This window comes from Xiphophorus hellerii, chromosome 3 (genome assembly GCF_003331165.1).
Source record: "Xiphophorus hellerii strain 12219 chromosome 3, Xiphophorus_hellerii-4.1, whole genome shotgun sequence".
Taxonomy (NCBI): domain Eukaryota; kingdom Metazoa; phylum Chordata; class Actinopteri; order Cyprinodontiformes; family Poeciliidae; genus Xiphophorus; species Xiphophorus hellerii.
The window spans coordinates 11,221,081-11,246,267 of record NC_045674.1 but is presented as its reverse complement, the minus strand read 5'-3'; the positions used below and the strand labels follow the sequence as shown (position 1 = coordinate 11,246,267).

General features: G+C 36.6%; 2 protein-coding genes across 10 annotated transcripts in view; one reads left to right on the top strand and one right to left on the bottom strand.

Annotated features, from left to right (window-relative positions):
* The first annotated feature begins 579 nt into the window (after nucleotides 1-579).
* Nucleotides 580-2,754, top strand: LOC116716828 (trypsin-like). Of its 2 annotated transcripts, none has more exons than XM_032557707.1 (6): nucleotides 580-757; nucleotides 948-1,104; nucleotides 1,569-1,667; nucleotides 2,109-2,275; nucleotides 2,362-2,498; nucleotides 2,575-2,754. In XM_032557707.1, the coding sequence occupies exons 1-6, from the start codon at nucleotides 718-720 to the stop codon at nucleotides 2,737-2,739; spliced, it is 765 nt and encodes a 254-aa protein (XP_032413598.1). In that variant the 5' UTR covers nucleotides 580-717; the 3' UTR covers nucleotides 2,740-2,754. The 2 variants fall into 2 exon arrangements, with proteins under 2 accessions (XP_032413598.1, XP_032413599.1); XM_032557708.1 differs by having other exon boundaries at nucleotides 741-833.
* Nucleotides 1,340-25,187, bottom strand: part of cblc (Cbl proto-oncogene C, E3 ubiquitin protein ligase) — a 26,837-nt gene continuing 2,989 nt past the window's right edge. The window contains exons 1-14 of one of the 8 annotated variants that reach the window (XM_032557683.1): nucleotides 23,218-25,087; nucleotides 23,021-23,106; nucleotides 22,248-22,931; nucleotides 15,142-15,288; nucleotides 14,895-15,051; nucleotides 13,781-13,902; nucleotides 12,923-13,060; nucleotides 12,734-12,821; nucleotides 12,496-12,627; nucleotides 8,276-8,467; nucleotides 6,738-6,863; nucleotides 6,621-6,649; nucleotides 6,040-6,098; nucleotides 1,340-4,950 (exon numbers count right to left, since the gene is read on the bottom strand). In XM_032557683.1, the coding sequence (XP_032413574.1) occupies nucleotides 4,820-4,950; nucleotides 6,040-6,098; nucleotides 6,621-6,649; nucleotides 6,738-6,863; nucleotides 8,276-8,467; nucleotides 12,496-12,627; nucleotides 12,734-12,821; nucleotides 12,923-13,060; nucleotides 13,781-13,902; nucleotides 14,895-15,051; nucleotides 15,142-15,288; nucleotides 22,248-22,621 (1,695 nt within the window). In that variant the 5' untranslated portion in view covers nucleotides 22,622-22,931; nucleotides 23,021-23,106; nucleotides 23,218-25,087 and the 3' untranslated portion in view covers nucleotides 1,340-4,819. Of the gene's footprint in view, nucleotides 4,951-6,039; nucleotides 6,099-6,620; nucleotides 6,650-6,737; nucleotides 6,864-8,275; nucleotides 8,468-12,495; nucleotides 12,628-12,733; nucleotides 12,822-12,922; nucleotides 13,061-13,780; nucleotides 13,903-14,894; nucleotides 15,052-15,141; nucleotides 15,289-22,247; nucleotides 25,088-25,187 lie in introns of those variants that run through there. The other 7 variants (XM_032557690.1, XM_032557689.1, XM_032557682.1 and 4 more) reach the window with 7 other exon arrangements.

The following is a 25,187-nucleotide window of genomic DNA, read 5'->3' as shown; positions in this document are numbered from 1 at the left end:
CCACCCTGATCTCTACAACTCGGTCTGTGAGTATTTTTTAATTTTTTTTAAAAAAACATAGCCAGGAATTATCTTAACAAGGTAAAAACAACATACAATATATACTTTGAAAATATGCCAACTGCTTATATCTGTTTAGTTTTTTCATAAAATTGTTGACTAACTTCTCTGGGTGAAACAAAGAGACATTTTTAGTCATTTTGCTGCTTCAGACCACAGACGGCTTTTTTCTCACCTTTTAAAGCTTTAAAGCGTTACTCAATGATGACCTAAACCACAGCCACACACCAGCACTTTTACTATTTACTCATTTCTTTTGCCACAACCTTTATTTAAACATTTTGACTGTGACAGCTTTTTATTTATAAATGTATATTTTATTTATATTTTTATAAGCATTGCAACATTCATTAGCTTACTGGGAAATCCCCAAAACAACTAATAGTAGTTAATTGTGTGAAAACCTTGAGAAGATATACAGATGACATTAGAGGGTGTGCTGTGGTGTGGCTGGGCTGGACAAATAAGAAATGTAGTGAATGATAAGACAACAGATTTAGAGGTTAAACATTCAGCAACAAATCTAAAAACTCAGAGATAATGCAGTTTCACAGAAAAAAGAAAAAAAGTGAAGGCTGAAAAAGGCTGAGCACAGCAGACTAGTGGGATATATATATGATCCACTGTGGGCCTGGATACTTCTGATCTTTTAAAACCATGAGACCGCTCTATGTTCTGCTGCTTATTGGAGCTGCTGGTAAATATGCTGTAATGCACCCAGAAGGATGCACACAAATATCATGAACACTTTGTTTGTTTATCCATGAAAGCGTGTGAGCATATTGTTATATGCACTGTAAAACTTAAAAGTAAAAAGCAGGCTGCTGGTACTGCAACATATTTTATTTGACATATTTTCTATTTTCTCCTATGTCTGTGTGTAACAGCGGCAGTTCCCCACTATGATGGAAGGATCATCGGTGGGCAGGAGTGTGAGCCGCACTCTCGTCCTTACATGGCGTCCCTTAACTATGGGTACCACTTCTGTGGAGGAGTGCTCATCAGTACTCAGTGGGTGCTCTCTGTCGCACACTGCTGGTACAAGTATGTATGCAAAGATGCAAAATTAATTGCGCTATGATAAATGGTTTGTTCTGTCTGGTGTTAATTTTGCATATTTGTATCCTTGTTCAAATGGCAATAAATGTAGAGGGCAAGTTTAAACCCTTTTTAAGAGGAAGATGAGAGAAACCAACGGAGAGCCACAGGCTGATAGCCTCCATTAATTAAGTGCACATACTATCCAAGACATGGACAAATATTTCAGGAGGCCAACATATCTGTATTACAATATTTTTTACTGGTAAAAAAAAGAAAGAAAAATCACATTAATCACATTTTTTGATAACTCCATTATGAGTTTGTATTATCTTTAAGCTTTAATGACCAACAGAAAAATAAATACATGGTTAAAATACATGAACCTGTTGATATCATCATGTACAGCATTGTATCTGTGATTGTGAAAGTATTTTCCTGCATCAAGCTGTGCATGTTTCTTCTGTCAGTCCATATTCGATGCAGATCTTCCTGGGAGAACATGATGTACGTGTATTTGAGGGAACAGAGCAACTCATGAAGACTGACACCATCATCTGGCACCCAAAGTGAATACATCACAGCACTTCACATTCCCTGTCTCTTCCCTTTAAGCACAAGCTATGCTTCACAGTTATTTCCCTCTTGTCTCTGTGTGCATATCAAAAGAAAGGATTCAAAATCCAAACCACTGGGGATCATCAACTACCAAACAGGAATTTTGAATAAGAAAGCTGGAGATAACTTTGAGCTAATGGCTGATTTACCTCATCCTGAACAAAAGTTTCATGATACAACCTTTGAGGCTAATGAACTCACAAAGTCAGCTTTAAAAAACAGAATATCAAAAAAGGCTACAGCAGCACAATGTAACAATAAAAAGGCTTTTTTTCTTTCTTTCTTCCATACCAGTGCATAGTGCGAAATACAGCAGCAAGCTTCAGTATCTTTAATTCATGCATGCAATCAGTGCAGAGAAGCATTTGAGTTTTAGTTTTCTCCATGTGTAGCTATGACTACCAGACTCTGGACTATGACATCATGCTGATCAAGCTCTTCCATCCAGTGGAGGTGACTGAGGCAGTTGCACCCATCTCACTACCCACTGGCTGTCCAATGGGAGGCCTCCCCTGCTCCGTGTCTGGATGGGGGAACACTGCTAAAGATGGTGAAGAAGGTGATTCAAATTGGACAACATCAACCCTGTAACTGCGTGAATAATTTGGGGTTTCTGTGAGAGTCTCCACCGTGTTTCTGTTACAGTAAACATGCCCACCCGTCTGCAGTGTTTGGATGTACCCATAGTGGATGATGAGGACTGTGAAAACGCCTATCCAGGCATGATCACGCGCAGGATGGTGTGTGCTGGTTACATGGATGGAGGCAGAGACGCATGCAATGTGAGTCTCCCAGAACTAAACCAACAGATGTGGATCTGTTTGGGAGCTTCACACTTTTACTCTGTGTGTGTTTCAGGGTGACTCTGGCAGCCCTCTGGTGTGTGTTGGAGAAGTGCACGGCCTGGTGTCATGGGGTCAAGGCTGCGCTCAGCCCAACTACCCTGGAGTTTATGTTAAAGTATGCGAGTTCCTCTACTGGATTGAAGACACTCTTGCAGCCAATCCTTTAAAAAATATATAAATTCTTCTCTCCTCCCAACCGAGTTCATTGACCTTATTTTCACAATTTATGGGTTATTCTACTTTTAACTTTTCCTTGTTCTTCTCTTTCAGGTCTCTGAACTCACTTGAGTTTTTTCTATATGATTTCACACACTTTCTCACATATTTTAAAGACAATACATATCAGGGTTTAAAACACTTTTTCCAACAGGAAGTAAATACTAATAAGTCTGAAACAGCTCGAGTGAAACTCAAGCACAAGGGAAAAAAAAAAAAAAAAGAAAAATCACAAGCTTTTTCTTTCATGTTTGAATGTGGCTTGGGTAGCAATTTTCATCGTTTACCCAATGTTTGCTCTTGGCAAGCAATTAGCCTCTTCCAGTGTCTTCATAATTTAATTCATTCATAATTCAAGTCTGTTTTTTTATATCTAGGAGGCTGAGTAGATGATTTGATTACAAAGAAGATGGTGTGCGAGACTACATTTAGAAGTTGGGATGAATTCAAAGTGCTGATAATGTCAATGTGATTATTGAACAGCAGGTTGCCACAGAGGGATTATCTCCCACTCCTCTTTTTCAGCAGCAGTTCTCATCAGAAGTTTACATTCACACCATCACTTACATGAAAGTCAAATTAGTTTGTGCCTTTTAATGATTTATTTGGATCATTCTGTTTTCACTGTGAGCTGATAGTTCAGCTTCCACTTGTAATGATTTTTTTAAAACCAAGAATTGTGTACATAAATTGGAAATTGTTTTGGATGTTCTATAATTACTAGACTTACACACACATATAGCCCTGGTGGTATTTGGATTATTGACCCTCAGCAAGTTGTAGAGAAAGTAGACCCTTTTTGTAGCAATCAACATGCCATTGGCATAGTTTTAGCTGAATGTTATTACCACCCATTTTATGAAAAAAAGGGCTACAACTCATTCAGACCAGTTGGATTACTGACAAATACCCTGCTTTAACTACAAACCATAAATGAGCAATAGTGTTGAGTTTTTGGCCAGTCCAGAAGTTTAAGATTAGACAAGTTTAGTCATTTAAAAACCAGTTTTGATGTATGCTAGTAATCATCACTCCATGGTGTCCAAGTTTAACCAACTGGATGAAATATAGGCAGCTAGAGGTAGGCTTCATCATTTCACCTTCTTTGTGCAAAGCACTAGCTACAGCAGTCTCAGTACCAACCTTCAACATAATACTGCCATCACCACGGTTGACAGGGGGTGAAATATTCTTACATTTAATGGCCTCATTTCTACTCCTCTAAGTATTCTAGGTCACACTGTGAAATTGGTTTGTCTTTGTCTTGTCCTTGTTGGCAGCTTCAAATCTTTATGGACACCCTCTCATTCCATGGTATTGTTAAGCTCCTTTCTCATCATCTTCAAATTTATGATAGCCTTGGGTTTTTAAACTATTTCATCATCTGAATCTGAATGTGTGTTTGGGTCAGATGTGTAAAATTTGAACTTTACAACAGTTGTCACAAGAATACCGATTTTGGAATGGTTTTAACATTAAGCTTCTGTGGCAGCGGAAAAATTCATTTAAATTTAAGGACAGTGATTAGTTACTCAATTCTACCCACTAAATCAACCAAATAAAATTAGCAGTTTTATATTTTAAATAAAGCTACCTAAATAAAGCTAGCTAAAAAAACCGACAGCTTCTTTGCAACTTGCTAACGGACACAAAAATAGAGGGGGTGTATGTGAATATTTCAGCCTTTTTATATCTGCTTGACATTGAGTGGACAAGAGACAATCCAAAAATAAATCTAAACTTGTTTCAAAAAAAGACTACAGTTGTATGGTGTATTATCAGTCCACCAGAAAATAACAAATAATTTAAGCAAATAAGGAAAAACCCACAATGAAAATGGTATTCCTGTTGATGAAGAGTTGATGTAAACTTCTGATCAGAACTGTTTGCAGCAGGCATGGCCTTTCAGACATGAGATATCCTCACCTCTTTTTTTTTTTTACATTCACTTAAGTCTTATTATGAAAAAGTTATCTCAGGTCCCTCTTACTTCTTTGTTAAACATTTCCTAGACTTCAGATGTTGCCGTTCTGTTTGTTCAATCAGGAGGACATAGTTCTTGTTATTTCTCCGAAGCCAGTTTTGTCTTTTCTGAGTCTTGCTGCGCCTCTCTCCATCTCTTTATGTCTTCTCTCTTGGACTGGACTGGAAGGTCCGGCCCATGCTGCTGCACCTACAAACGATAAAAAAAAAAAAAAAAAATAGGTCACTGTAGTGTGCCACTCTCATAAGTAGCACAGCTGTGGTACAGTAGTCTAAATTAGCCTTATTTTTTCCCATTTCACTATGTTCAAAAGTTTTCGTCTTTATTTATGTGTATTTTTGTTTCCTCTTCAAGTTTTGGCTTTGAACCAATCAATTCTGGCATGTCACTGCTCATTTATTTCAGTTGGAACAACAGTATCTAGTTCTTCTCATCTGTTTAATAAAATCAATTTCTTTGCATTTTAGGTGGAAGAACATTTACTTGGAAAATAGCCACTGATATTATATAAGAAAGACCCAATGTGAAATACAATGTGCAGTAATTTCAGCAGAAATGGTCTGCTATACTTCCTGCATTAACACCAAACCCCCCAACTGAAACAGGAAGTGGGTAAGCCAGTGTTTTACAGAAGATGGCACAAACTTAATTTAGACCTTGCAGATTTGATTTTAAGACAAAATTAGATATGGACTGTATGAATCATTAATTATATTTAATGGATATTTGCATTAATCCATTTGTTGTTCAAAATAACAAGCACCCAAAAGACATGAAGTAAAAATTGGTTTCAAAAAAGACACGTTAGGCAAATCATTTTAAGTCATTTGAGCAGAGCAGCCTATGGTTTTCTGCTTCTTCTTGAATTGTTTCCCCTTTCCACTAAACTTTTTGAAATTAATGAGTACTGCCTTTACCTTGAATAAATGTCACCTATTTGACACGTTAGTTCTCACAATAAACAACCTCACTAACTGAACTCATCATTGACACCGACTTTCATTTAATGATCCAGGTACATGCAGTCAGCAGCTATCATGACTGTTAGTGCTGTGTGCTTTCTTGTATCTACCATTGTCAATTACTTACTGAGTAGAGTATATGTTTTCTATCAAAACAGTGATGTATCTGGTTTTAGATGTTGGAATGTGAACTTTTGAACTGTGTTTGACTGTGCTGTGTTTGAAAATTCAATTCCATTTTGTTGGTTTAAAATAGTACGTTGTACATAATCTTGCACTGTGGATTCATGTTTGATGGATCAAGGTTATAACTTACAGTCTGTAGCCTTTTGAGAGGAAGAAGAAGAAGAATCTTCTTCGCCAAAGAATCCGGAACTGTTTCATAAGGAATTTAAATAAACAATTAATCCAGATGAAAATATTTGCAAATAATAACTACAAACAATTTAAATGAAACTCAATATCAAGAACATTACAGAGCTTATTAATTAGAGAGAAAACTGCTGTTTTTCTAACAAATTTCCAAGATAATTTAAGTCATTTGTGTAAAAACGGTGTACTTATTCTTATTCATGAATAATGTTTGAGATTATTCTTTGCATTTTATCTTTTTTCTTGCATTTCTAAAAGTGAAAACAGTTTCATCCATATCATGACAGCATTGAAGGCACATTGTTTGCTGAATGTAAACTTATTAGCAGTATGAACAATGATAACTCAGTCTAGAGATGGAATGCAAGAAGATGTGCAACAAGACCAGAAAACAGAGATTTTGTTTTCTTTTTACCAACTTACTGTAAATAAAACCACAAGAGTAAATTACAAGAATTACATGTTTATGTGTTACATCTCTGAAGTGTCAAGCTGTATCTGCTCTATACATAAGCAGTGCCCTACCTGTTCGCCTCTGGTCTCTCAGATGCCGCCTGCAGAGAAAAGAAAAATCGGGTCACAAAGATTATATCTGTTTATCTCATCAATAATCTATAACAGCGAGTAAATGAGCAAACTTACATCATAAGATTGAGAATGTCTGCTAAACGGCTTAGGAGACGGGCAGTCTGGGTTAGTGGTGTTTTTTGGGGGTAAAGGTGGAGCTCTGAGGTGAGAACTGTTGATCTGGGAGTCCAAACTTGAGAACTGTTAAAAAGTTATGTTATTAGTCAGTGGAGAACCTGTCTCCCTCTTAAGAAGTGCTGATTCATGTTTTAAATGAAGTCTCCTTGATGTTGATAAGTATCTACTCATACATAAAACTGGTTAGCAGATCAGAACAAATGATCAGAAAACAAGGCGGTAGGAGTACAGACACTTTCTAAAAATGTGCAGTACTCAGATTTTATGTGAGTCAAAAAAAAGGTCAAGTCTAAATTAGTTTAAAAAAGAAACGGGACAAATTTAATTTAAGTTTTGTTTGGATCATTGATGTATTTGGGTTTTAAACTGAACTGGAAATGTGTCCCACCTAAAGACACTGCAAAATTATATACAAACACCATTTTTTTGACAAAATATTTGTAGAGTGAACTTTGTATATTCTATATTTTTTTTATTAGGATTTGATTATTTGTCACATGCTGCCATTTCATAAAGTCTGCTACTTAACCAGTCCTAAGCATAATATTACAATGTCAAACACCCCAAAAACCTTCTAGGGTCATAACAAATGATGTACATATATCCTGTGCTGTGAATTTTTTATTTTATTTTTGGCATTTGCAGATTTCTTTGTTTTTGTTTTTTGTCATATAAATCAAGCACATTTTTATTTGGAAAAATAGCTAAGTAAATATATTATTTTTATTTATCAAGAGAAAAAAATTATTAAACCCATGCATGAAAATATAATCATGGATTCACTTTAATTGACAGCATTATTTTCTCAGTTGTCATTCATTTTCACAAGCCACACCCAGTTAGAGACAGACTGGAAAGAACACAAATGCTTACATTTACCAAAGACCATCCTGAAGATTACTTCTGAGCAAATTCTGAGGATTGACGGGATAAAAGTGGGACTTTGTGCAAGGTGTTCCTCCTGATACATTTGACATAAAACTAAGACAGCATTTCAAAATTAGAACATTATTGTGACAGCAGAACATGGTGGGGGTAGAGTGATACTCTGGGGTTTCTTTTCTGCTTCAGAGCCTGTCTGACTTTCTGTATTTAACTAAACTTTTTATTATGCTGGATGTGTCCTGTGGCTCATGACAGTTAAAGAGGCTCAGCTAAGAATTGTACTTCTTAATGTCGGGTGGCTTTTTTTTGTTATTAAATTAAAGCAGAATTTGAAACTACATTTTGTATTTTCTATGATTATCTTGGTATGATAATAAATGATCTGAAACATTTAAGAATGACAAAAAACAAACAGAAAAAAAATCTGTAAAGGTGCAAACACTTTTTTGCAGTATTGATAATTGTAATAGTAATAACATTTATTTAACTTAAAGCAATATAAACAATTTATTGTTCATATTTATTTATCTTGAACAAACTTGATAGCTAAAATTAGACAAAATGAAAAACAGATTTTATTATTCACACACCTTCCGGAGGGCAGCCATTTCCTTTACCACCACCTCAATGTCCTCATGATCCTCCTCGCCATCATCATCATCATCATCATCATCTTCATCATTCCCCCACCTGTGGCCTGTCATGTAGGGCTCGATGAGGATGGACTCGGTCCCTCTGATGTCGCAGCGGCAGTATGGGCAGGTGTGGCCGGCTGACTTCTGCTAAATTATGATCACGAACCCAACACAGGTAAAGATACAGAAAGACAATTCACACGTAGCAATCCACTGTCACGTACAGTCAGTACAAGCTCAGATCTTTTTGAACTATTTTCAGTGGAAAGAGTTGAACTTAGCTTCAAAGAAAGCGTTTTAAAAAAGTGCAGGAAAATACCAACAGTTTCAACAGAAACTTTCAATTGAGGTTTTCCATTTTGTAGCCAGATGGGGAGATGAATGTCTAGTGTTTTGACTGCAAGATCCAGCGATAGCTTTTAAATCATGTCTGGTAAGAGATTGTGCTCTGAATGCCTTGGCAACTGGATCCTGCTGTCAATCAGCAATGAAAATCTGCGATCTAAGAAAAGATAGTAATTCTTCCATTGTCGTCTCACAAAGATGAGTCTTCTATTTACTTTTTATGTTTTTTCTCTTCTTCCAATTAATCTCTTATGTGCTTTCACACACACACACCCACACACATGCATTGACTTTTACTCAAAGTCAATGTGTCTGAAGAGGATGTGAAGCTGATCTCACACAGGAAATTCTGAGCCAAATGTCAGGACACAGTGCCTTCATTTCTGAAAGAATTCTGCCTCTACACATAAGATAGAGGGGCTCACTCGCTGATCGAAATGCTTACAAAGCAAGAAACCAGGATTTTACAATAGCAACTATAATTTTGTTATGTAGTTATGTGCTTTAAAACATAAGGTAAGGCTGTGCCACTGCAGGAGCTAATAGCGTTGTTGTTAAACTCAATCAGAAAAAAGGTACATTCCTTTCTGTTTTGATCAGCTGTTCTACTTTCAGATATCCGTGTTAGTTCAATATGTGGCAAAGGTACTTTGTTAAAACTTCCAAATGCCCCAATAGGTTACCAGAGTAAAATAAAAAGAAACATAAAAAAGCTCATATGTAATTTTACAGTCCTTGTTGATCACATGAAAATCTAAAATGAATCTCATATTTCACAGTGTTCTGAGTACTTCAGTTTACATTGCTGTGCAATCAAAGCTTAAACTGAATTTCTCAGTTAAGAGGAAAGGATGATTTGTCTATCTGCAAAAAATAAGTTATTCTGTTATTCAACCCCTGCACTAGAATCAATTTTGTGCACCAGATTGGGGTTTTCTAAGTCATATACTGTGTATGACCAGAAGGGGTAATGATGCAAAAGTAAGAATTCATAGTGACTCATTCATAACAAACATGCAGGATATTATCTCCTAGCTAATAATCATTCAAATGTAAATTCACATATTTTAAAATTAATGTACAAAAATGTTTTGGTGCTTTTAATTTTTTTTTGTATTAAACATATTAGGTTTAAAAGAATTTACATATCAGTCCATCTATATTTTGCACCCGAGGCAGAAATGTGTAAAGCAAATTTAGATTTTTTTAAGAAGTCTTATTATTGTTTTAATCCAAAATTAAAATTAAGGAGCCCATTAAAATAATTTACAATTTTTAACAAAGACCTTTGCTGACAAATGCTCATAAAACCCTTTTGATACCTTTAGTATCCTCCTACAACACCTCATAAAGTTAGAACAGAATCTTGTGTTCTCTCTTAATGCTCTATTCATTCAGCTCACCCCTGAGGTTTTCTATAAGATTTATTTACTACGACTGATTTAGTCATTGAAGAGGATCAACTTTGTGTCTCGTGAAACAAAAAAGGCACTTTTTATACTCTTCCTTCGTTTTACCCGAGACCCACCCAATGTGTTTGTTGTTGACAACCCCAATCTTAGTCTCATCTGACGACGGCACACAGTCAGGATACTGCCTGAACAACTAGTCAGCATGATGGTTCCAGTAATTGTGAAGGACGATGTGCAATTTATTGTACTTTCTGGATAGCAAATTTTGGGAATATTTTATATTGCCATGTAGGTTATAAAAATAACCTTGAACCAAAGGATGCAATGTCTTAGAAAAATTTATATGTGACCTGTCAAAGAAGGCGATTACTCAAACAAGTATGAGTCTTGTGCTTTCTGAGCCATGTGTTATCTAAGAAGATCAAAGATGTGTTTGTTAAAAGGAAAGGTACACCATTTCTCTTTTCTGAAATGGTGTCCATTTCAGAAAAGAGAATTCCATTCAGGTCCTTGTTTAACTTTTAGATAGAATACACAGTGATAATTTTACAGCTGTTCCTTATAAGATCAATTACATGGTTCATATTAGTAAAGTTTGAGAATAAATTATCTTATAAGTGAAACAAAAGAGGGTTTAGGAATGACATTTATCAGAAGAGTGAATGTATTTAATGCAACATCATTAGGCCTGTGGCGATAAACGATAAATCGATTAATCGTACGATAAATTAAAACTATCGACGTCATTTTAATTATCGGCATTATCGTCTCTTCTGGCCTTTTTCTCTTTCTGTTAATGACACTGAATGAAAACAAGGCTCAACTCCGGTGCTCTCCACTGACTCCTCCCTTCCTCATTTCCTTAATGTAATGCCCAGCGCACAAGACACATCTTAGAGCTGTCGGCCGATTGTCGGCCCATTTTCAAAACCTGGCAGACCACACATTAGCCGACAGAAATCCTAGGTATAACGGTTCGATCGGTTCGTTCCTGCCGTGTGGTGTCCAACAATGGGCACAAAATAATGGCTACAAGTTCAGTTAACTAATTTTAAAACCAGGCATTAATCAATGCTTTACTACAATCTACCTGCAATGCGTGTGGCTAGTGTCAGCGTAAAGTCCTGACTGAATGAAAATCATTATAACCTATTTATGTCACGTTAACGAAGAACAGCTGAAAAGTTACCGGGTTTATCAACTGCGGTAGCAATTTCGCTCCAACTTCTCCCCTGGTCATTTCTATATTCTTTGCGCGAAATGTTCCTTGCATGTTGAATAAACATTAATGTTGTTTCCACATATCATCTCCAATGTCCGCTGGACTTCGTGTTGCGCCGTGTCAGCTGTTTGGGATTCCCCGACGTAATTTCCCCTCAGAAAGTGCAGAGGAGAATCCGCGCTTTCTGATTGGCTACCTGTCACATTCAACAGGCTGCGTTAAAGCGCCCAGTCGGGGAAAACCCTGATTTGGATCGGAGCGGCAACGATGATCTACCGTAACACACCACACAATCTTAGAAAGATCAACGTTCTAATATTGTTGTAAGGGGAAAAATAGGAGCAAAAAATCATGTAGTGTGAACTATTGCATCAGGTAGTCGATGTGCCCATCTTCTCTATTTAAATCTAATTATTACTGAAGGGCAACATAATATACAGACTTCATAATCTGCACTCTTTTGGTTGAATGCAGTATTTATTTCCACTTTTACTTTATGTTGTTTAGTTTTTTTTTTCCAAGTGCGTTTTTTGTTAATGGAGACCATTTTATTTTCGTTTTTGGTTGTTTTGTTTATTTTGTTTATCAGTTCTAGTGTTTAGTGTTCTTTTGAAAATAAAGTGTATCTATCTTTGGCAGGAAATTGCATGCATTATTATGTCATTTCCATTAAATCAGTGTAAAAAGGTCTTCAAACAATATTATCGTTTATTGCAATAATTTTTGAGACAATTAATCGCTCAGCAAAATTTGCTATCGTGACAGGCCTAAACATCATGAATAAATGTTCTGAGAAGTTGCATATGTTAGTCATACTTTCTTGTGCAGATTAAAGTTTTAGATTATCTACGATTAGAATTACATGACACGATTTATGAAAAAAGTAGTCACTGCCTGGGAATTCAACATTTAAATAAAGTGTTTGCATAGAGAACACAAATGATATTTTGACCTTAACCCCAAACCACATTCAAATAACCAGCACTGTTATAGTGGCATGATAATAAAACCAAATACAAAACCATAGATTACAAAAATAAACCTGTTCAGATAATCTGGTCTGCTTCCCTTCACTGAGCATGGAGAAGAGTACAGTAGAAGTCTGAGGGGATGTTTATGATTCAGCTCCAGCTCAGTCTGCAAATCTGAAAACTGATCAGCACTGGGATGTTTTTGTAAATGCATGGGATTCGTACCTGCCACCCCGTGAGACATGGCCGGCACAGGAGATGTCCACAGGGCTGAATCCGAATGTCCTTATCCCTCTCTGCACAGATCTTACACTGCTGGAAAGTGCTTCCAATCTCACAGTACATCTCGTACTGCTCCTATAGATGGTTGATTGGTTAAAGCAGAGCAGATTATCAATAAGGTTTTATCATAAAAAAATGAAGATTCTCTTTTAAATACATGCAAACATGTGTATTAACTTACTTCTGTAACTTTGACTTTGTCTCTGCTGGTCGGTTCACACAAGCTTGTCAGGTCAGGGTTCATGTCACGGCCGTCTGGGTACAAGTAGCTGCAGTTACAAGAACAGACAGTTCTTAAAAGTTGCTTAGACTGAGGGGGAAAAAAATGAGACTTATGTGTGTATGTGTGTGTGTGTGTGTTTGTGCTGACCAGCCCTCCTTGAGGCCCTGGATGAGTGTCTGGTATAGAGGCTTGTTCTGTGGAATTGTCTGGATGATGTCGCCTTCAGGGGTCACATGACCAATGGCCCACTGACCCATTTTGGTGCAGCTCAGACGAAAGATGAAGCTGGAAATGTTTAATGATATAAAGGAAAATATATTGTGCATCATTTTTGTCACTGTACTTATGGGTAGTAAAATATATTGATGCTTATTCCTAATCTGAGCCACAAACTTTTTATGTAAATTTTCTTATAGAAAGAAATGTGAAGAGTGAGTGCTCTTCACTATTACATCCCTGAATAAAAAACAAGTTCAAACCATTGCCTTCATAAGTCATCCAGTTTGTAGAGTACACATGTAGGTAACTTAACCTGAAATAAAAATGCTGTTGTTCTGTGAAGGCCTTGTATGTTTGTAAGAGAATATTATTAGACAAACATTATGAAGGTCTAGAAAGGCAACAGAAATATGTATTAAGACCTCAGGACATGTAAATTCCCAAACCTCAACCTGAATGAAATGCTGCACCAGTATACACAACAGTGTAGAGAAGGAATGTTGAAAAAACTGGGAACTTGCAGTGCTGGGAGAAGTTCAATAGAATCATTTTAAAAAAGAAATGTTGCTACAACTATTTTATTATGTTTTGGACATTTTTAATAGCTGCTTCTAAACTGACACATAATTTATTGCTTTTGTTATTTTAACCTAATTTTCAGCCTTTTAACTACTAATTCTGATATTTTAAAAAAACACTTAACGTGATTACACATTTAATATTGAATAGCAACTGGCATTGCTCTTTTACTTAAGAGCATAAGCATAAGATTGCACCTGTGCTTACCTCCCAGGTCTGTGCAGGTAGTGTTCGAGCCGACCTACAACTTGGTCATAAGTAAGAAAGGCCATGTAGCCTGGGTGTGTCACAGCAAGCTGGTTCCAGTTTCTTATAAGTGATTTCCAAGGCTAAAAGAGGAAGAACAGTAAATTGATTTTCAAAGACATCACAAAAACAATTTTTTTTCACAGTTTACTTTTCGTGTTTATTAAAATGTGCCTGGATCTGTTGTACTAATTTCAATAAGCCAGCTGAGTGAGTGTATCGTTGTCTCGACAATCATTTGTGTAGACCTCTTCCATTTGTTGTTTACGACCAGAAATTTCGCGCATGCGCACATGCCATCTATAAAGTGCACTTCCACTGAAGAAAGTTGACGTTAAAAAAAAAAAGAAACCTGGAGATGAAGGTATTATTAATTCAATACAGTGCGCCACAGCAAAGGGAAAATTTACACAGAAAACAGTTGAAGAATAACTCAAAGCCATTTTTTCTCGCTCTCTATGTCGGCTACGTTCACAGACTCATTGCCATCGCAACTGACAATAATTCAACACCAAAAACGCTCAAACATTTCCCACTGAAAGAGCAGAACATTCAGGTAGTTATGGTATCATTTTTTTAATGTTTGATGTTTATTTTTGCTATTATTAATAAGTGATCGCTGTGGTAGGTTAGCTACCGCTGCTATTAGCTAATCTAACTCCTCCGTGGCTAATTAGCTAAACACCTGACCGATGACCTGTCAGTTAGTGTTTGGGTCGCCTTTTTACATTTTTTTTTAACTGAGCCGAAACACACCGAATTCTGCATCACATCTACATGTTACGGTTGTCAAAGTCAAGCACGAATAACTATTTCTTTCCCTTGCTATTTTTTTCTGTAAACTTTTTCCTGACCTGTTATCTAGTTGTAGTTTTGACAATGTGTAGCAAAGCACAACGTCCCTTTTTCTAATATTTCAGGTTAATATACCTGCTGGAGATTGCCCTCCAGCAGGTAGATGGTGGTGGGATCTTGCTCGCATGACATCACGAAGAGGTTGTACATATTTATTTAAATTCTTTTGGTTTTATTGATGTATCTAAGTTCTTACTTTTTCTGGAAATCGTTTACTTACCTGGAATAGCCGTGTGAAAATATCAAACTCAAACACTGAGATGTTATCATTACAGGTAAGGTCAATTGTTGATTTCAGAGCCATGGCCTCCATCCCTTCCTCAAATGGATGTGTACTTTTCAACTGTTCTTTGAATTTTCTCCATGGCACGATACACCTATCAGAGCACAACATTCAGATATATTTACATGAAACAAATGCAATATTAAGCTTGTACTACAGATATAGTAAAAAGTACTAAACTTACATGGTTTCAAAATATTTCCTCCAGAATTGATCTGCTTCCACCTTAGACACTTTGTAGGTGTCACCCTGAAAATATCCCCCTGGAAACATAGCCTTGAGCTCCCACAGCATGTGACTGAACAGCAAGGACAGTTTGGTCAAATTCCTCCTGACAATTAAAGACACAGTGAACTTTCAGAGGCAGGTACAGAACAAAATACAGAATATAATAGTAAAAATAAGATATATCTTTGCATTATTAGAAAATATATAGTTCCAGTTCATTTTTTCCCCCACAATTTTCCTAGGAGATCATTAGTGAACTAAAAGACCAAGATCAAAAACCAACCCAAGCTTTGAACATCTCACACAGTTCTGTTCAATCCACCATCTGACAAGAACTTCTGGAAAGCAACCAAGACACACTGTTTACCTTAGCTGACAGATAGAGCATTACTCAGAAAGACAGGGAAGAAGCCCATTGTAGCTCTGGAGGGGTTGTAATACAATTTACGTTGACACATTCTCCACAGCTAAGCTGTTTTATTGATGTTTCTCAGTTTTTACTTTTCCTGGAAACGTGAAAATTGTTCACACTTGTTCAACACACTGGAACAAGTGTGTTGAACAGCACATTTGTTCAACACTTGGCCTTTATAGTGTTGCAAGATAAAAGCAATTGTTGACAAAAATCCATAAGACCTCCCATTCACAGTTTAAAACAAGCCTAATAAGAGGCTCAAGACTATTAAGATGTTCTGGTCATATGAGACTAAAATTAAATTTGAACCTATTCGTAAAAATGTATTTGTGGTGGAAACTAAAACTACACCTCACCCTCAACAACCCATGAAACATGGTGCCAGCATCATGTTGTAGGTGTGGCATCATGTTGTATGCATGCTTCTTTTCTACAAGGATGAAGAAGCTGGTCATAGCAGATGCTTTGAAATCAAAATGACATGTTTAGAATGGCCCACTTAAAATCCAGACCTAAATTCAACTGAAAATGTCTCAGGCAGACATAAAAATTTGAAAAGCTAATTATACAAAAATTCTCATTTAGATGTACAAAACTGGTAGAGATGTACCACAGAGGATTTGCAGCTGTATTTGTAGGTCAGAGTGGTTCTATTAATTTTTGACTCCACTGAGCTAATTGCAAACACATGCACACAGACTTTAATTTATAAAAACAAAACAACAAGAAAACGCATAAAACTGTATTATTTTTTTTCCACTTCATGTTTTACACAGCTTTGTGTTGGTATATCACAAGAAATCCAAAGAATATCTGGAGAAATTTGTCATGGTAATGTGAGAAAATACAAAAAGAAAAAAAATTATTCAGGTGGTTTAAAATCAGATTTATGTCTATATTTGTTACATTGCAATTATTTCAAGTTTTCCCAGTCGCTCATATTCAGTGCATATAAAATACGGCCTTGCCGTGACTTAACAGCTTGTTATGCAGTAAGTCAGTGTTCGGGCAGCAGTGTTATCGAAGCATTGCTGGTATTTTCCATAGACACACACGCACGCACGCACACAGGTAAACACACAAGTAGTCCAGCTTGCAAACAGGATGCTGGCTTCTGCAAGCTCGTCTGTAAATACCACAAAATGTTCCACTGGCCAGTGTGTCACTTCAGACCACTTTTAAGAGGTCTCATCTTACTTTTTTTTTAATGAGTTCTTTTGCTTTTGCTAATGTGTTTTTCCACTTTTTCTCATGCATGTAACTTTTGTGCACTGCATGATGTCGCACCTTAAAAAGTACATCGAACATCACTATAACCTATTTTAACACCTGCAGTCTATTTTAACACCTGCAGCAGATACTCTTTAGCAACACCTCTGTGTGACGTAAAAGAGTTTTTAGGAAACCTAATAAAATAATATAATGCAAAGTTAGGCTATTTTTCCATATGTTACAAAAATGGACTGATTAAAATCAATCTCAATAAAGTTTTCTCAGATCTGTCCAAGATTCAGAAATTTTTAACATATTTGACAAGTGGTTGTGAATTTTTATCTGAATGAGAAAAGGACAACCTCTGCCGAGTGTTAGAGAAAGAGGAGTAGTAGAGGTGGAGGTGGGAGGAAATGCATAAGCCACATCTCTCGCTATGGCTGAGCCCATGTGTTTAAAAATACATTTCAAAGGACATCGACCCTGTGGTAAAATGTACAGTAACAACAAACATGATCTTCTGGCGGACTACAGCGTAGGCCACCTCAGCCTGGTCACAGTTTTAAGGCTATTCTCTTAAAAAAAAAAAAAAAAAAAACTTGCTCTCACTTTTACAGAGAAGTAATAGAAAAATGCATAGCAAGGAGTGCATTTAATATTGCAGTGCTTTTCACCCAGTTTAAGGGCCTTCATTATCTCCACCAGGTCTGATGTAAATTTTTCTAAGATGTCTGATGTGCTGCATCATACATCTGGTCACGTAGTTTACATATGTCCAACTTTTTCCTACTTTTATAACTTATTCTTTAAAAACTATATGAAATTAGATACATAGTACAACAGCTAACGGGTAACAGTAGTTGTGTAGCGATCTGGAAATTGTGGATTTGATTCCAGATTTGTCCTGTCACATGTCAAATTGCCCCTGGGGGGAAACAATTAGCACCAAGTTGCTCCCTGACTGCATATTGGTGTATGAATGTTTGCTGGAGACAGGATGAATGTGGCTGTAGAGTAAAACAGTCATTTTACCAGATCCCTTGTTAGCTATGTTTATTCTAATTAGTGAATCTGGTGCACTTAAGGAATGTGGTATTATTGGGGTGAACTTTATTACTTTTATTGCACACCGGTCAGGCTTACAATACTGGAGATAAACCTCACCTCATCTAATGCCATGATGCTTGGAAATATCATAAAAGACTAAAAACGGAAAAAGTTCTGATATGCACAGCAGAACGCCACTGCATTTTCAAAAGTATGCATCTGTTCATCTTTATTTAGTTTTTTTTTCTATTTACTAATTTAAATATATGCACACTCGGGCTCCTGCGGTGGTGCTGGGGTAGAACGCACCTCTAGGGTAATAAAGCGCTCTAGGGGTATAAAGTTTGAAAAGCAGCAGGTCTTCATGCCTGCCTTGCTTCTGAAAAGCATCTCTTCTCTTTGTCCTAAACTAAAGCAGGGTGGGTGATACATTTAAAAGCCACAGTAAAAATTTGAGTTACTCAAAGGACAGCAGGTCTGGGTGAGGCTTTGCCTCCTCAGTGCCTCCTCCTGAGTCTTTACTGCAGGAAAAGACTCAGGCATCGGCCTTTAATCCTTGTTACGGCCGATGCGGGTCCGAGTCCCAGCCCGATGACCTTTGCCGCCTTCCATCCTCCACTCTCACAACCCACTTTCCAGTCTGACCACTTTCAATTAAAGGCCAGTGTAGCCAATAAAGTCTTTAAAAATATATTCAAACTCCACCCGAAGAGGTTTGTGCCATTATTTTGTGTCTGACCATAATTGCACATATGAAGCACAATATAATTATTTTTCTTTTCTTTTGTATCCCTCTAGTTTAAGTGACAAATTGTGTCTGTACATCCGGTGCTGTTGCCTCACAACTCGTTTAAAGTGAAATAAGCACAGAGGGGTTTACATACTGTTATCATTCAAATATTAATATACATCCTTTTGGAAATTACTTTGTTTTTGTTGTTTGCCTCTGTTAAAGATATCCTTTTAATTTACAACACAATATTTAGCAAGAAAGATGGTCTTGTTTTTTTTTTTCCCTTTGGCATTTCAGTCTGCGGACTCAGTTGATTTTTCATAGTTTCCGTCACCTTAAAAATTGCTGACCTGTTTCTTAAAATTTAAATAGGTTTTAAGTCTTAAATCGGCATGGCTATAAGGCTGTGGAGAGATGCAAATCCATTTAGAGAAGTGCTTCTTACGTACAAACTACTTTTTGCATTTCATTTACATGATCTGGAATAACGCAAACGTCCTTTGAATTAAATTTTTTTAGTATGTCACATGTGGTTGTTACTATTTAAAACCTTTTTTTTTCTTTTACAAATATGTAATGGATTTTGAGGAAGAAGGAAAATATATGTTCCTAAATATTTTTTTACCAAAAAAGAAAAAAAGCTGTAATGTGTTTCTCTGTGGTATTTCTCCTTTATTTTTCTTCCTTGGTTGATGACTAAATAAAGATATTTAATACATGTTGGTCCAACTTCCTCTAGCGAAACCATACATGTGACCCATAAAAATTAATTTTGTAAGAGACACTGTATATTTGCATCTCTTTTAAAATTTCTGTCAGAGGAGACGAAGGCACCATTGCCTTGCAAACAATTACACAGAAAAACGCTGCACCTTCCGCAGTGTGTTCTCAGTTCTGCTTCAGGCCTCGTTTGACATCCGACTGCATTATTCTAAAACTAAACATTCAATTTTGCATAAACAGACAGAAAATTTGCTCACAAGGCCGCAACAAAGAGCATGTTGGAGCGAGACATTTTTAAAACAGAGAAGATGATATTCATGCACTTTGACATGTGAGCCACAACGCATGTCTGATGTAACAGTATGGGAACTTGCTACTTGACTGCCCATGCAGATCTGCTTTGGTAAGAGGCCCATCTGTTGTGCAAAGAGATTCAAAAGATGGCTTATCTAACTTTCAGATTTTGCTGAAAGATATTCTCTAGTTGTATACATCTGCATTGTTATACAGATTCATCTCAATAGATTAGAATATCAGTAAAAACATCAATTTATTTATAAAAATATTTAAAAAGTGAAACAAATTGAGTTACATAGATTCTTTACAAAGAGCTTGACATGTTTCTAGCATTTTAATTTTGGTGACTATGACCTTCAGCAAATAAAACCACAACTTTATCAGTTTCTCAGAATGTTTGAATTGCATTTAAGATATAAAAAAAAAATCATACGGAGATGGTAATGATGTAGTCTACAAAATCTGGAGGAAGATCTTCAAATTTAACAGTTTTCCATCATGCTCCTTAAGGAGGGCTGGCCACGAAAGGTCATTGAAAAAGAAGCTGACTGTTTGTAGAGTGCTATATCCAAGTATATTAAGTGAAAGTTAAGTGGAAAAAGTATGATAGAAGGTGAACATGCAAACAGTCGTATCCAAAGCCCTGTGTGTGACCAGAGCCCATTGATAAATTTGAGTTAAATTCACAAGGCATGGCCTAAGGTTGGAGTAAGCACATTAGGAGCTTCATCCAGAAGGATCCAGGACATGATTTTCATCGTACGCATTTTTTCTGTTACTCCATTCCTGAACCCGAGGTGTCAAGAAAAGTGTCTTACATGGGCTTAGGAGAAAAGAAACTGAAGTACTGCTTAGCGGTTGAAAGCGCTCTTGTCATATAGGCTAAAAATAAAAATAACATTTGATGTCCAGAATAAAGTTTCCACAATCAATGAGGATTTAGGAATGATTTCGTCATTCTGATGCAGTAATCCACGTGACAAACGTAAAAATACTCTACTGTGTATACTTTTCAGTATGCCGGCAATTCGGTATTAAAAATCCTGTCTTTAAAATTTGCTTCCCGTTATTTTAAGATTTTCAAAACAACCTAATTCTAGATTTAAAAAAAAAAACATAATTATAAATAATGAAAATAAATAAACATTTCAGTTATATTAATACGTCTTCATTTTTTCAGACTTTCACTTTTGCTTAAATTAATCAATCTTAACAAAGTAACTTGTGACAATAATCTAATTTTCTGCAATATATCTGCATATTTAATCTCTGAATGTATTGAGAATATGGTAGAACCTGCATAACTCCAGAGCCAGCTCATCGGAGTAGCCGGATTCTGTTTTTGTTCTGTACTGTTGTCGAGCTCCCCAAGCTCGATTGGTATTAAGTTTGATACTTCATCTGTATCGCTCATTACTGATATGAGCAAAATGTACTGTTTAATTTTCAGATAAGTTTATTTTCCAAACAGACATCTACAAATACTAGAGAATAATTAGGTTCCTAATTGTTGCCTCGGTGATAAGAGGGAGACTGTTGCGAGAAAAAAAACACAATTTAAAAACCCACTTCCACTAACTAGCATTTGTAATCAATAGAACTGCTTTACTGATGTGCATCTCAAAAGAAAAAAACTGGACAAGTTAGATTTGGGTCTTGTCAGAAAACATTTGAATGAAACATAACACAGAGGTAAATATATCCTTCTTCCTCCAGAGCTTGTTCAGTCTGCTTGGGGATAAACAGACAATTTGTTTGTTCGCAAGCTATTTCTCGCACTTTCTTTCTCAAGCGGTTCAAATTCAAAGGACATTCTTGTTGCTGTTGCTTTTTCAGGTTTCCTCTTAGCATTACAAAGATGCAGGTTGTGTCCCTTTTCCACAATAATCATTAGTATTCCTAGCAGGAGAAGGCAGCCCAGCCTCCAAGAAAGCTCCACTTAGCTGTTTGAATGTAACCACTTAAAGAGAACTGCTTACAGTTATCGTCACTTTATGACGATAGTAAGTTCTATATTAAGACTCCGGGAAACAGTTTAGTTTATCATGGGTTTTATTGGTGTTATTAAACTTCCTTAGGGCCAATTAAAAATGTTATCTTGAAAGTTAAGTATAAATTTAAATGTCTTTTTATGAATAGACATAAACTTGCACTATGTAATAAAATCATCCGCCCAATTTAGCAGAGTTTTAAATCATAAATAGAAGGGCAGAAAATTAAATTAGTTTTAAATAGTCTGGTTGGGATTAAAAATAAAATATTAAGTATGTAAGTGAGATGGGTTTCTATAAAATTTCTTTATAGTTATGTGTGATATTCCTGGTTTGTTTGTTTCTGAATGGAATGTGGATGAACAAAACAAGTAATAAACAAATCGCAAAGGTTGACTTAGAACTGGGAGTAGCTGTCATTAAAATCATAGAGAAAAATTCTCATGTGGCCAATTTATGGAAAGAGCCACCTCATTATGGAAAGTTACCTTTACAGTCATATTTATACAGTTTTTTTCCTATATTTTTCCTAAACGCTGGCAATTCTGAGTGAAATTTATGTGGAGCAAGAACTTTGAATTAATTTAAATATTTGTTAAGGGTAAGCAAAAATCTGAGTTTCAAAAATATGGAAGTATTATTACCTGTAGCTGGATGTCTCATCAAATATCTTCTCTCGGCCCTCTTTGAAAAGCAGCACGGCCCGGTCCGTCTTATCCAGCAGGTTTCTGATATGGATTCTCATGTATCTCGCCTCATCCCCTCGTGGAGCCAGACCTCCTCCTGTCCTGACACCTTGATAGGGCAGCCAGACCTGCGTGAGCAAAGTCGAAGTCTCTCGAACCAGATCTGGCAGAAATGGTGGACTGTTCCTCAGGCCAAGGCGGGGGTTCGTACACAGCTCCGAAAGCCTTTCCAGTTTTTTGAGGGTCTTCTCCATCAGTCGTAGGTCTTCACCAGTCAAGGGTTTGCAGCTCATTCTGGTGCTTCTTGAGGCTCCTGGACCAGCTTCTGCCATAAAGATCCTGGTTGTGTGTTTGAAAGTGAAGTGAAGCAAAAAGTACCTCAAACGTCCGTGTTTCAGTATGTATCTGCATAAGAGGGTGTGTAACCATAAATATTAAAATGTGTCATGAGATGTCAAAGTTCAGTCTTGAATGCATGAGAACTAATAAGCACAAAATGGGTGGAGCTAAAGCTTACAAAGTTCAGGTTTCTGATTGCTCACACTGACACTCGCAGTCAGTACAATAATCTTCGAGAGTCCTCAAGTTGATCTGAGTGCGCTGCATCCTATCCTCTTCAAACAGCATCCGGTGTTGTTCCACCTAACACACACAACGCACATCACACATCATGCTGTTTTGTTATGGAGTGCACATACTACTACATCCTAAAAAATATATGGAGCACTTACGGCCAGAGTAAACACTGCTGTCCTCTTCTAACTTATATGTTAGAACTTGAAAAGAAAATTTAATGTAAGGTCTATTGGACAACCTTCTGTTAAAGTAGACAAAACAAGAAAAAGCAGCATTTATGGATGCCTCTTAGCCTATTTACTCCCTTCTACTATACACACAGAGTCACTCTTTAACACCATACTTTTCTTACCAGAATTTATCTCAGCAGCAATAAAAATCCTACAATCTCAGGGTCAATGGAGTAGGTATATTTACATGCAGCACCGTGGAAAAAGAGCTGCTTCTTCTCTCTCTCTCTTCAGGTCACCCTTTTTGTTCCTACTTGTCTTGCCTTTGATTGGTTTCCTGGTTTCAGTAAGACAAACAGGTCTGTTTTCTTTGCTCTGTTGCTCAGGCAAAAAAGTATGGGTAGAGAGATAAAGAGAGAGAGAGAGAGAGAGAAGCAGAGAGAGAGACAGATGGGAGGGATTGAGGTAGACAGGAAGGTGTGCACTCATAACTAAAGATTTACCAGAATGAAAGCAAAAGGCAGCCACTCACTGAGAGAGCAAAAACAGAACATTGTTTTCTGACAATAGGAGCTAACCAGTGTAGAAAACAATGACTATGCCAAAATACCATCATATATTCTCAGCTGTTAGCAGGAAACTCATTTTTAGTTCTTCAGTCGGCCTTTATGCAATGATATAAAATCTACTTTGAGATATTCAGACAATGACCTGTGAGAAGGTCCAACACAGATGTTGTCATGAGAAAAAAAAACTACCAGTACCAGTTTTCACTGAATGGCATGTTTATTGGTTCAGACATTCACACCATACAAATGACGTTGGTCAAATGTCTACTTTTCCTCTAGCACCATCATGAGGCAGCTGTTTGCTACTCCACCTAAAATAGACTACAATTAGATTTGACACAAATGAAAGCTATTATAAAGCAATTTTAATAGTATTGACAAATTCCTTAACTCCCCACCCCCAGGAAATCACAAAAATCAATATTATTCAATAATTGACAGGATATCAAGGAAATATCTGTGAAACTTCCTGTTGGTCCTATTTTGTGCAACTCAAAGAAGATTTAAAAGTAAACCAGTCGTAATTTTTCTTATCCACAGAGTATCAGAAAAGGCAGATAAACACTGTTCTAAGCTTGCCTGGTCAGCTGACTGGACAGGGGTCTTCAATGAGATATCTATTCACCTAACTAAAAATATAGAGTGTTTAATGAAGAGAAAGCATCAATATAAAATAGGAGGAACCTGACATATTCATATAAATTTTCTATTTTTGTTATATTTTCCATTAGTCTTAAAAAGAGTGCTGTACTTGACCTTGGAAAAGTATCCATGTCCTTCAAATCTTTATCACATTATAACGACATTTTAATTTGGATTTAATGTGCTACATAATCACTAAGTAGTGCATAATTCTTACAGAGAACGAAAATGATAAATGGTTTGTTTTTTACATATAAGAAACTAAAGTGTGGCGTATATTTTTTATTTAGCCACCTTTAATTCTGAGGCGTACAAGCGCCCCCTTTTCTCCTCCACCTGTAACAATCATCATGACGGCCTAACAGTTCCTCTTTAGTTTCCCCAGACCACAGGACATGTCTCCATAAATTAAGATCTTTGTCCTTGTGTGCATTTGTAAACAGCACACTGGCTTTTTTTCCCCTCTTTCTTTTGCAGTAATGGCTTCCTCCTTGCTTAGTGGCTTTTCAGCACAGAACATATTTCACGGTAGATGATGACTCTGTCTTACCAGCTTCAGTCAGCATCTTCACAAGGTCTTTGGTTTCCAATTAGCTCAAACATGTCAGTAAACCTATCAGAAGTTTCCAAAGCCATGGAATTGTTATCTGGACTTTCCCTCCTCGCTTACAGACATAGTAATCTTTCTATGTGTGATCTTCTGATTTTGAAGACATCAATAAATAAATCTGACATATAATTTCTCTAAAATGACAAAAAGTTTGACTGATTTATCTGTCAATCATGGAAAAAAGATATATTTGTCTTTTTATTGTATTGTGTATGCAAACCTTTGGTTTCAACTCTATAAGACTATTAAACTGGGCAAAAAGTGCTTTAACCAGGGAAAGAGGCAGAAGGAAATTCATGGTAACTCTGGAAAAGCTGCAGAGATTCACAGT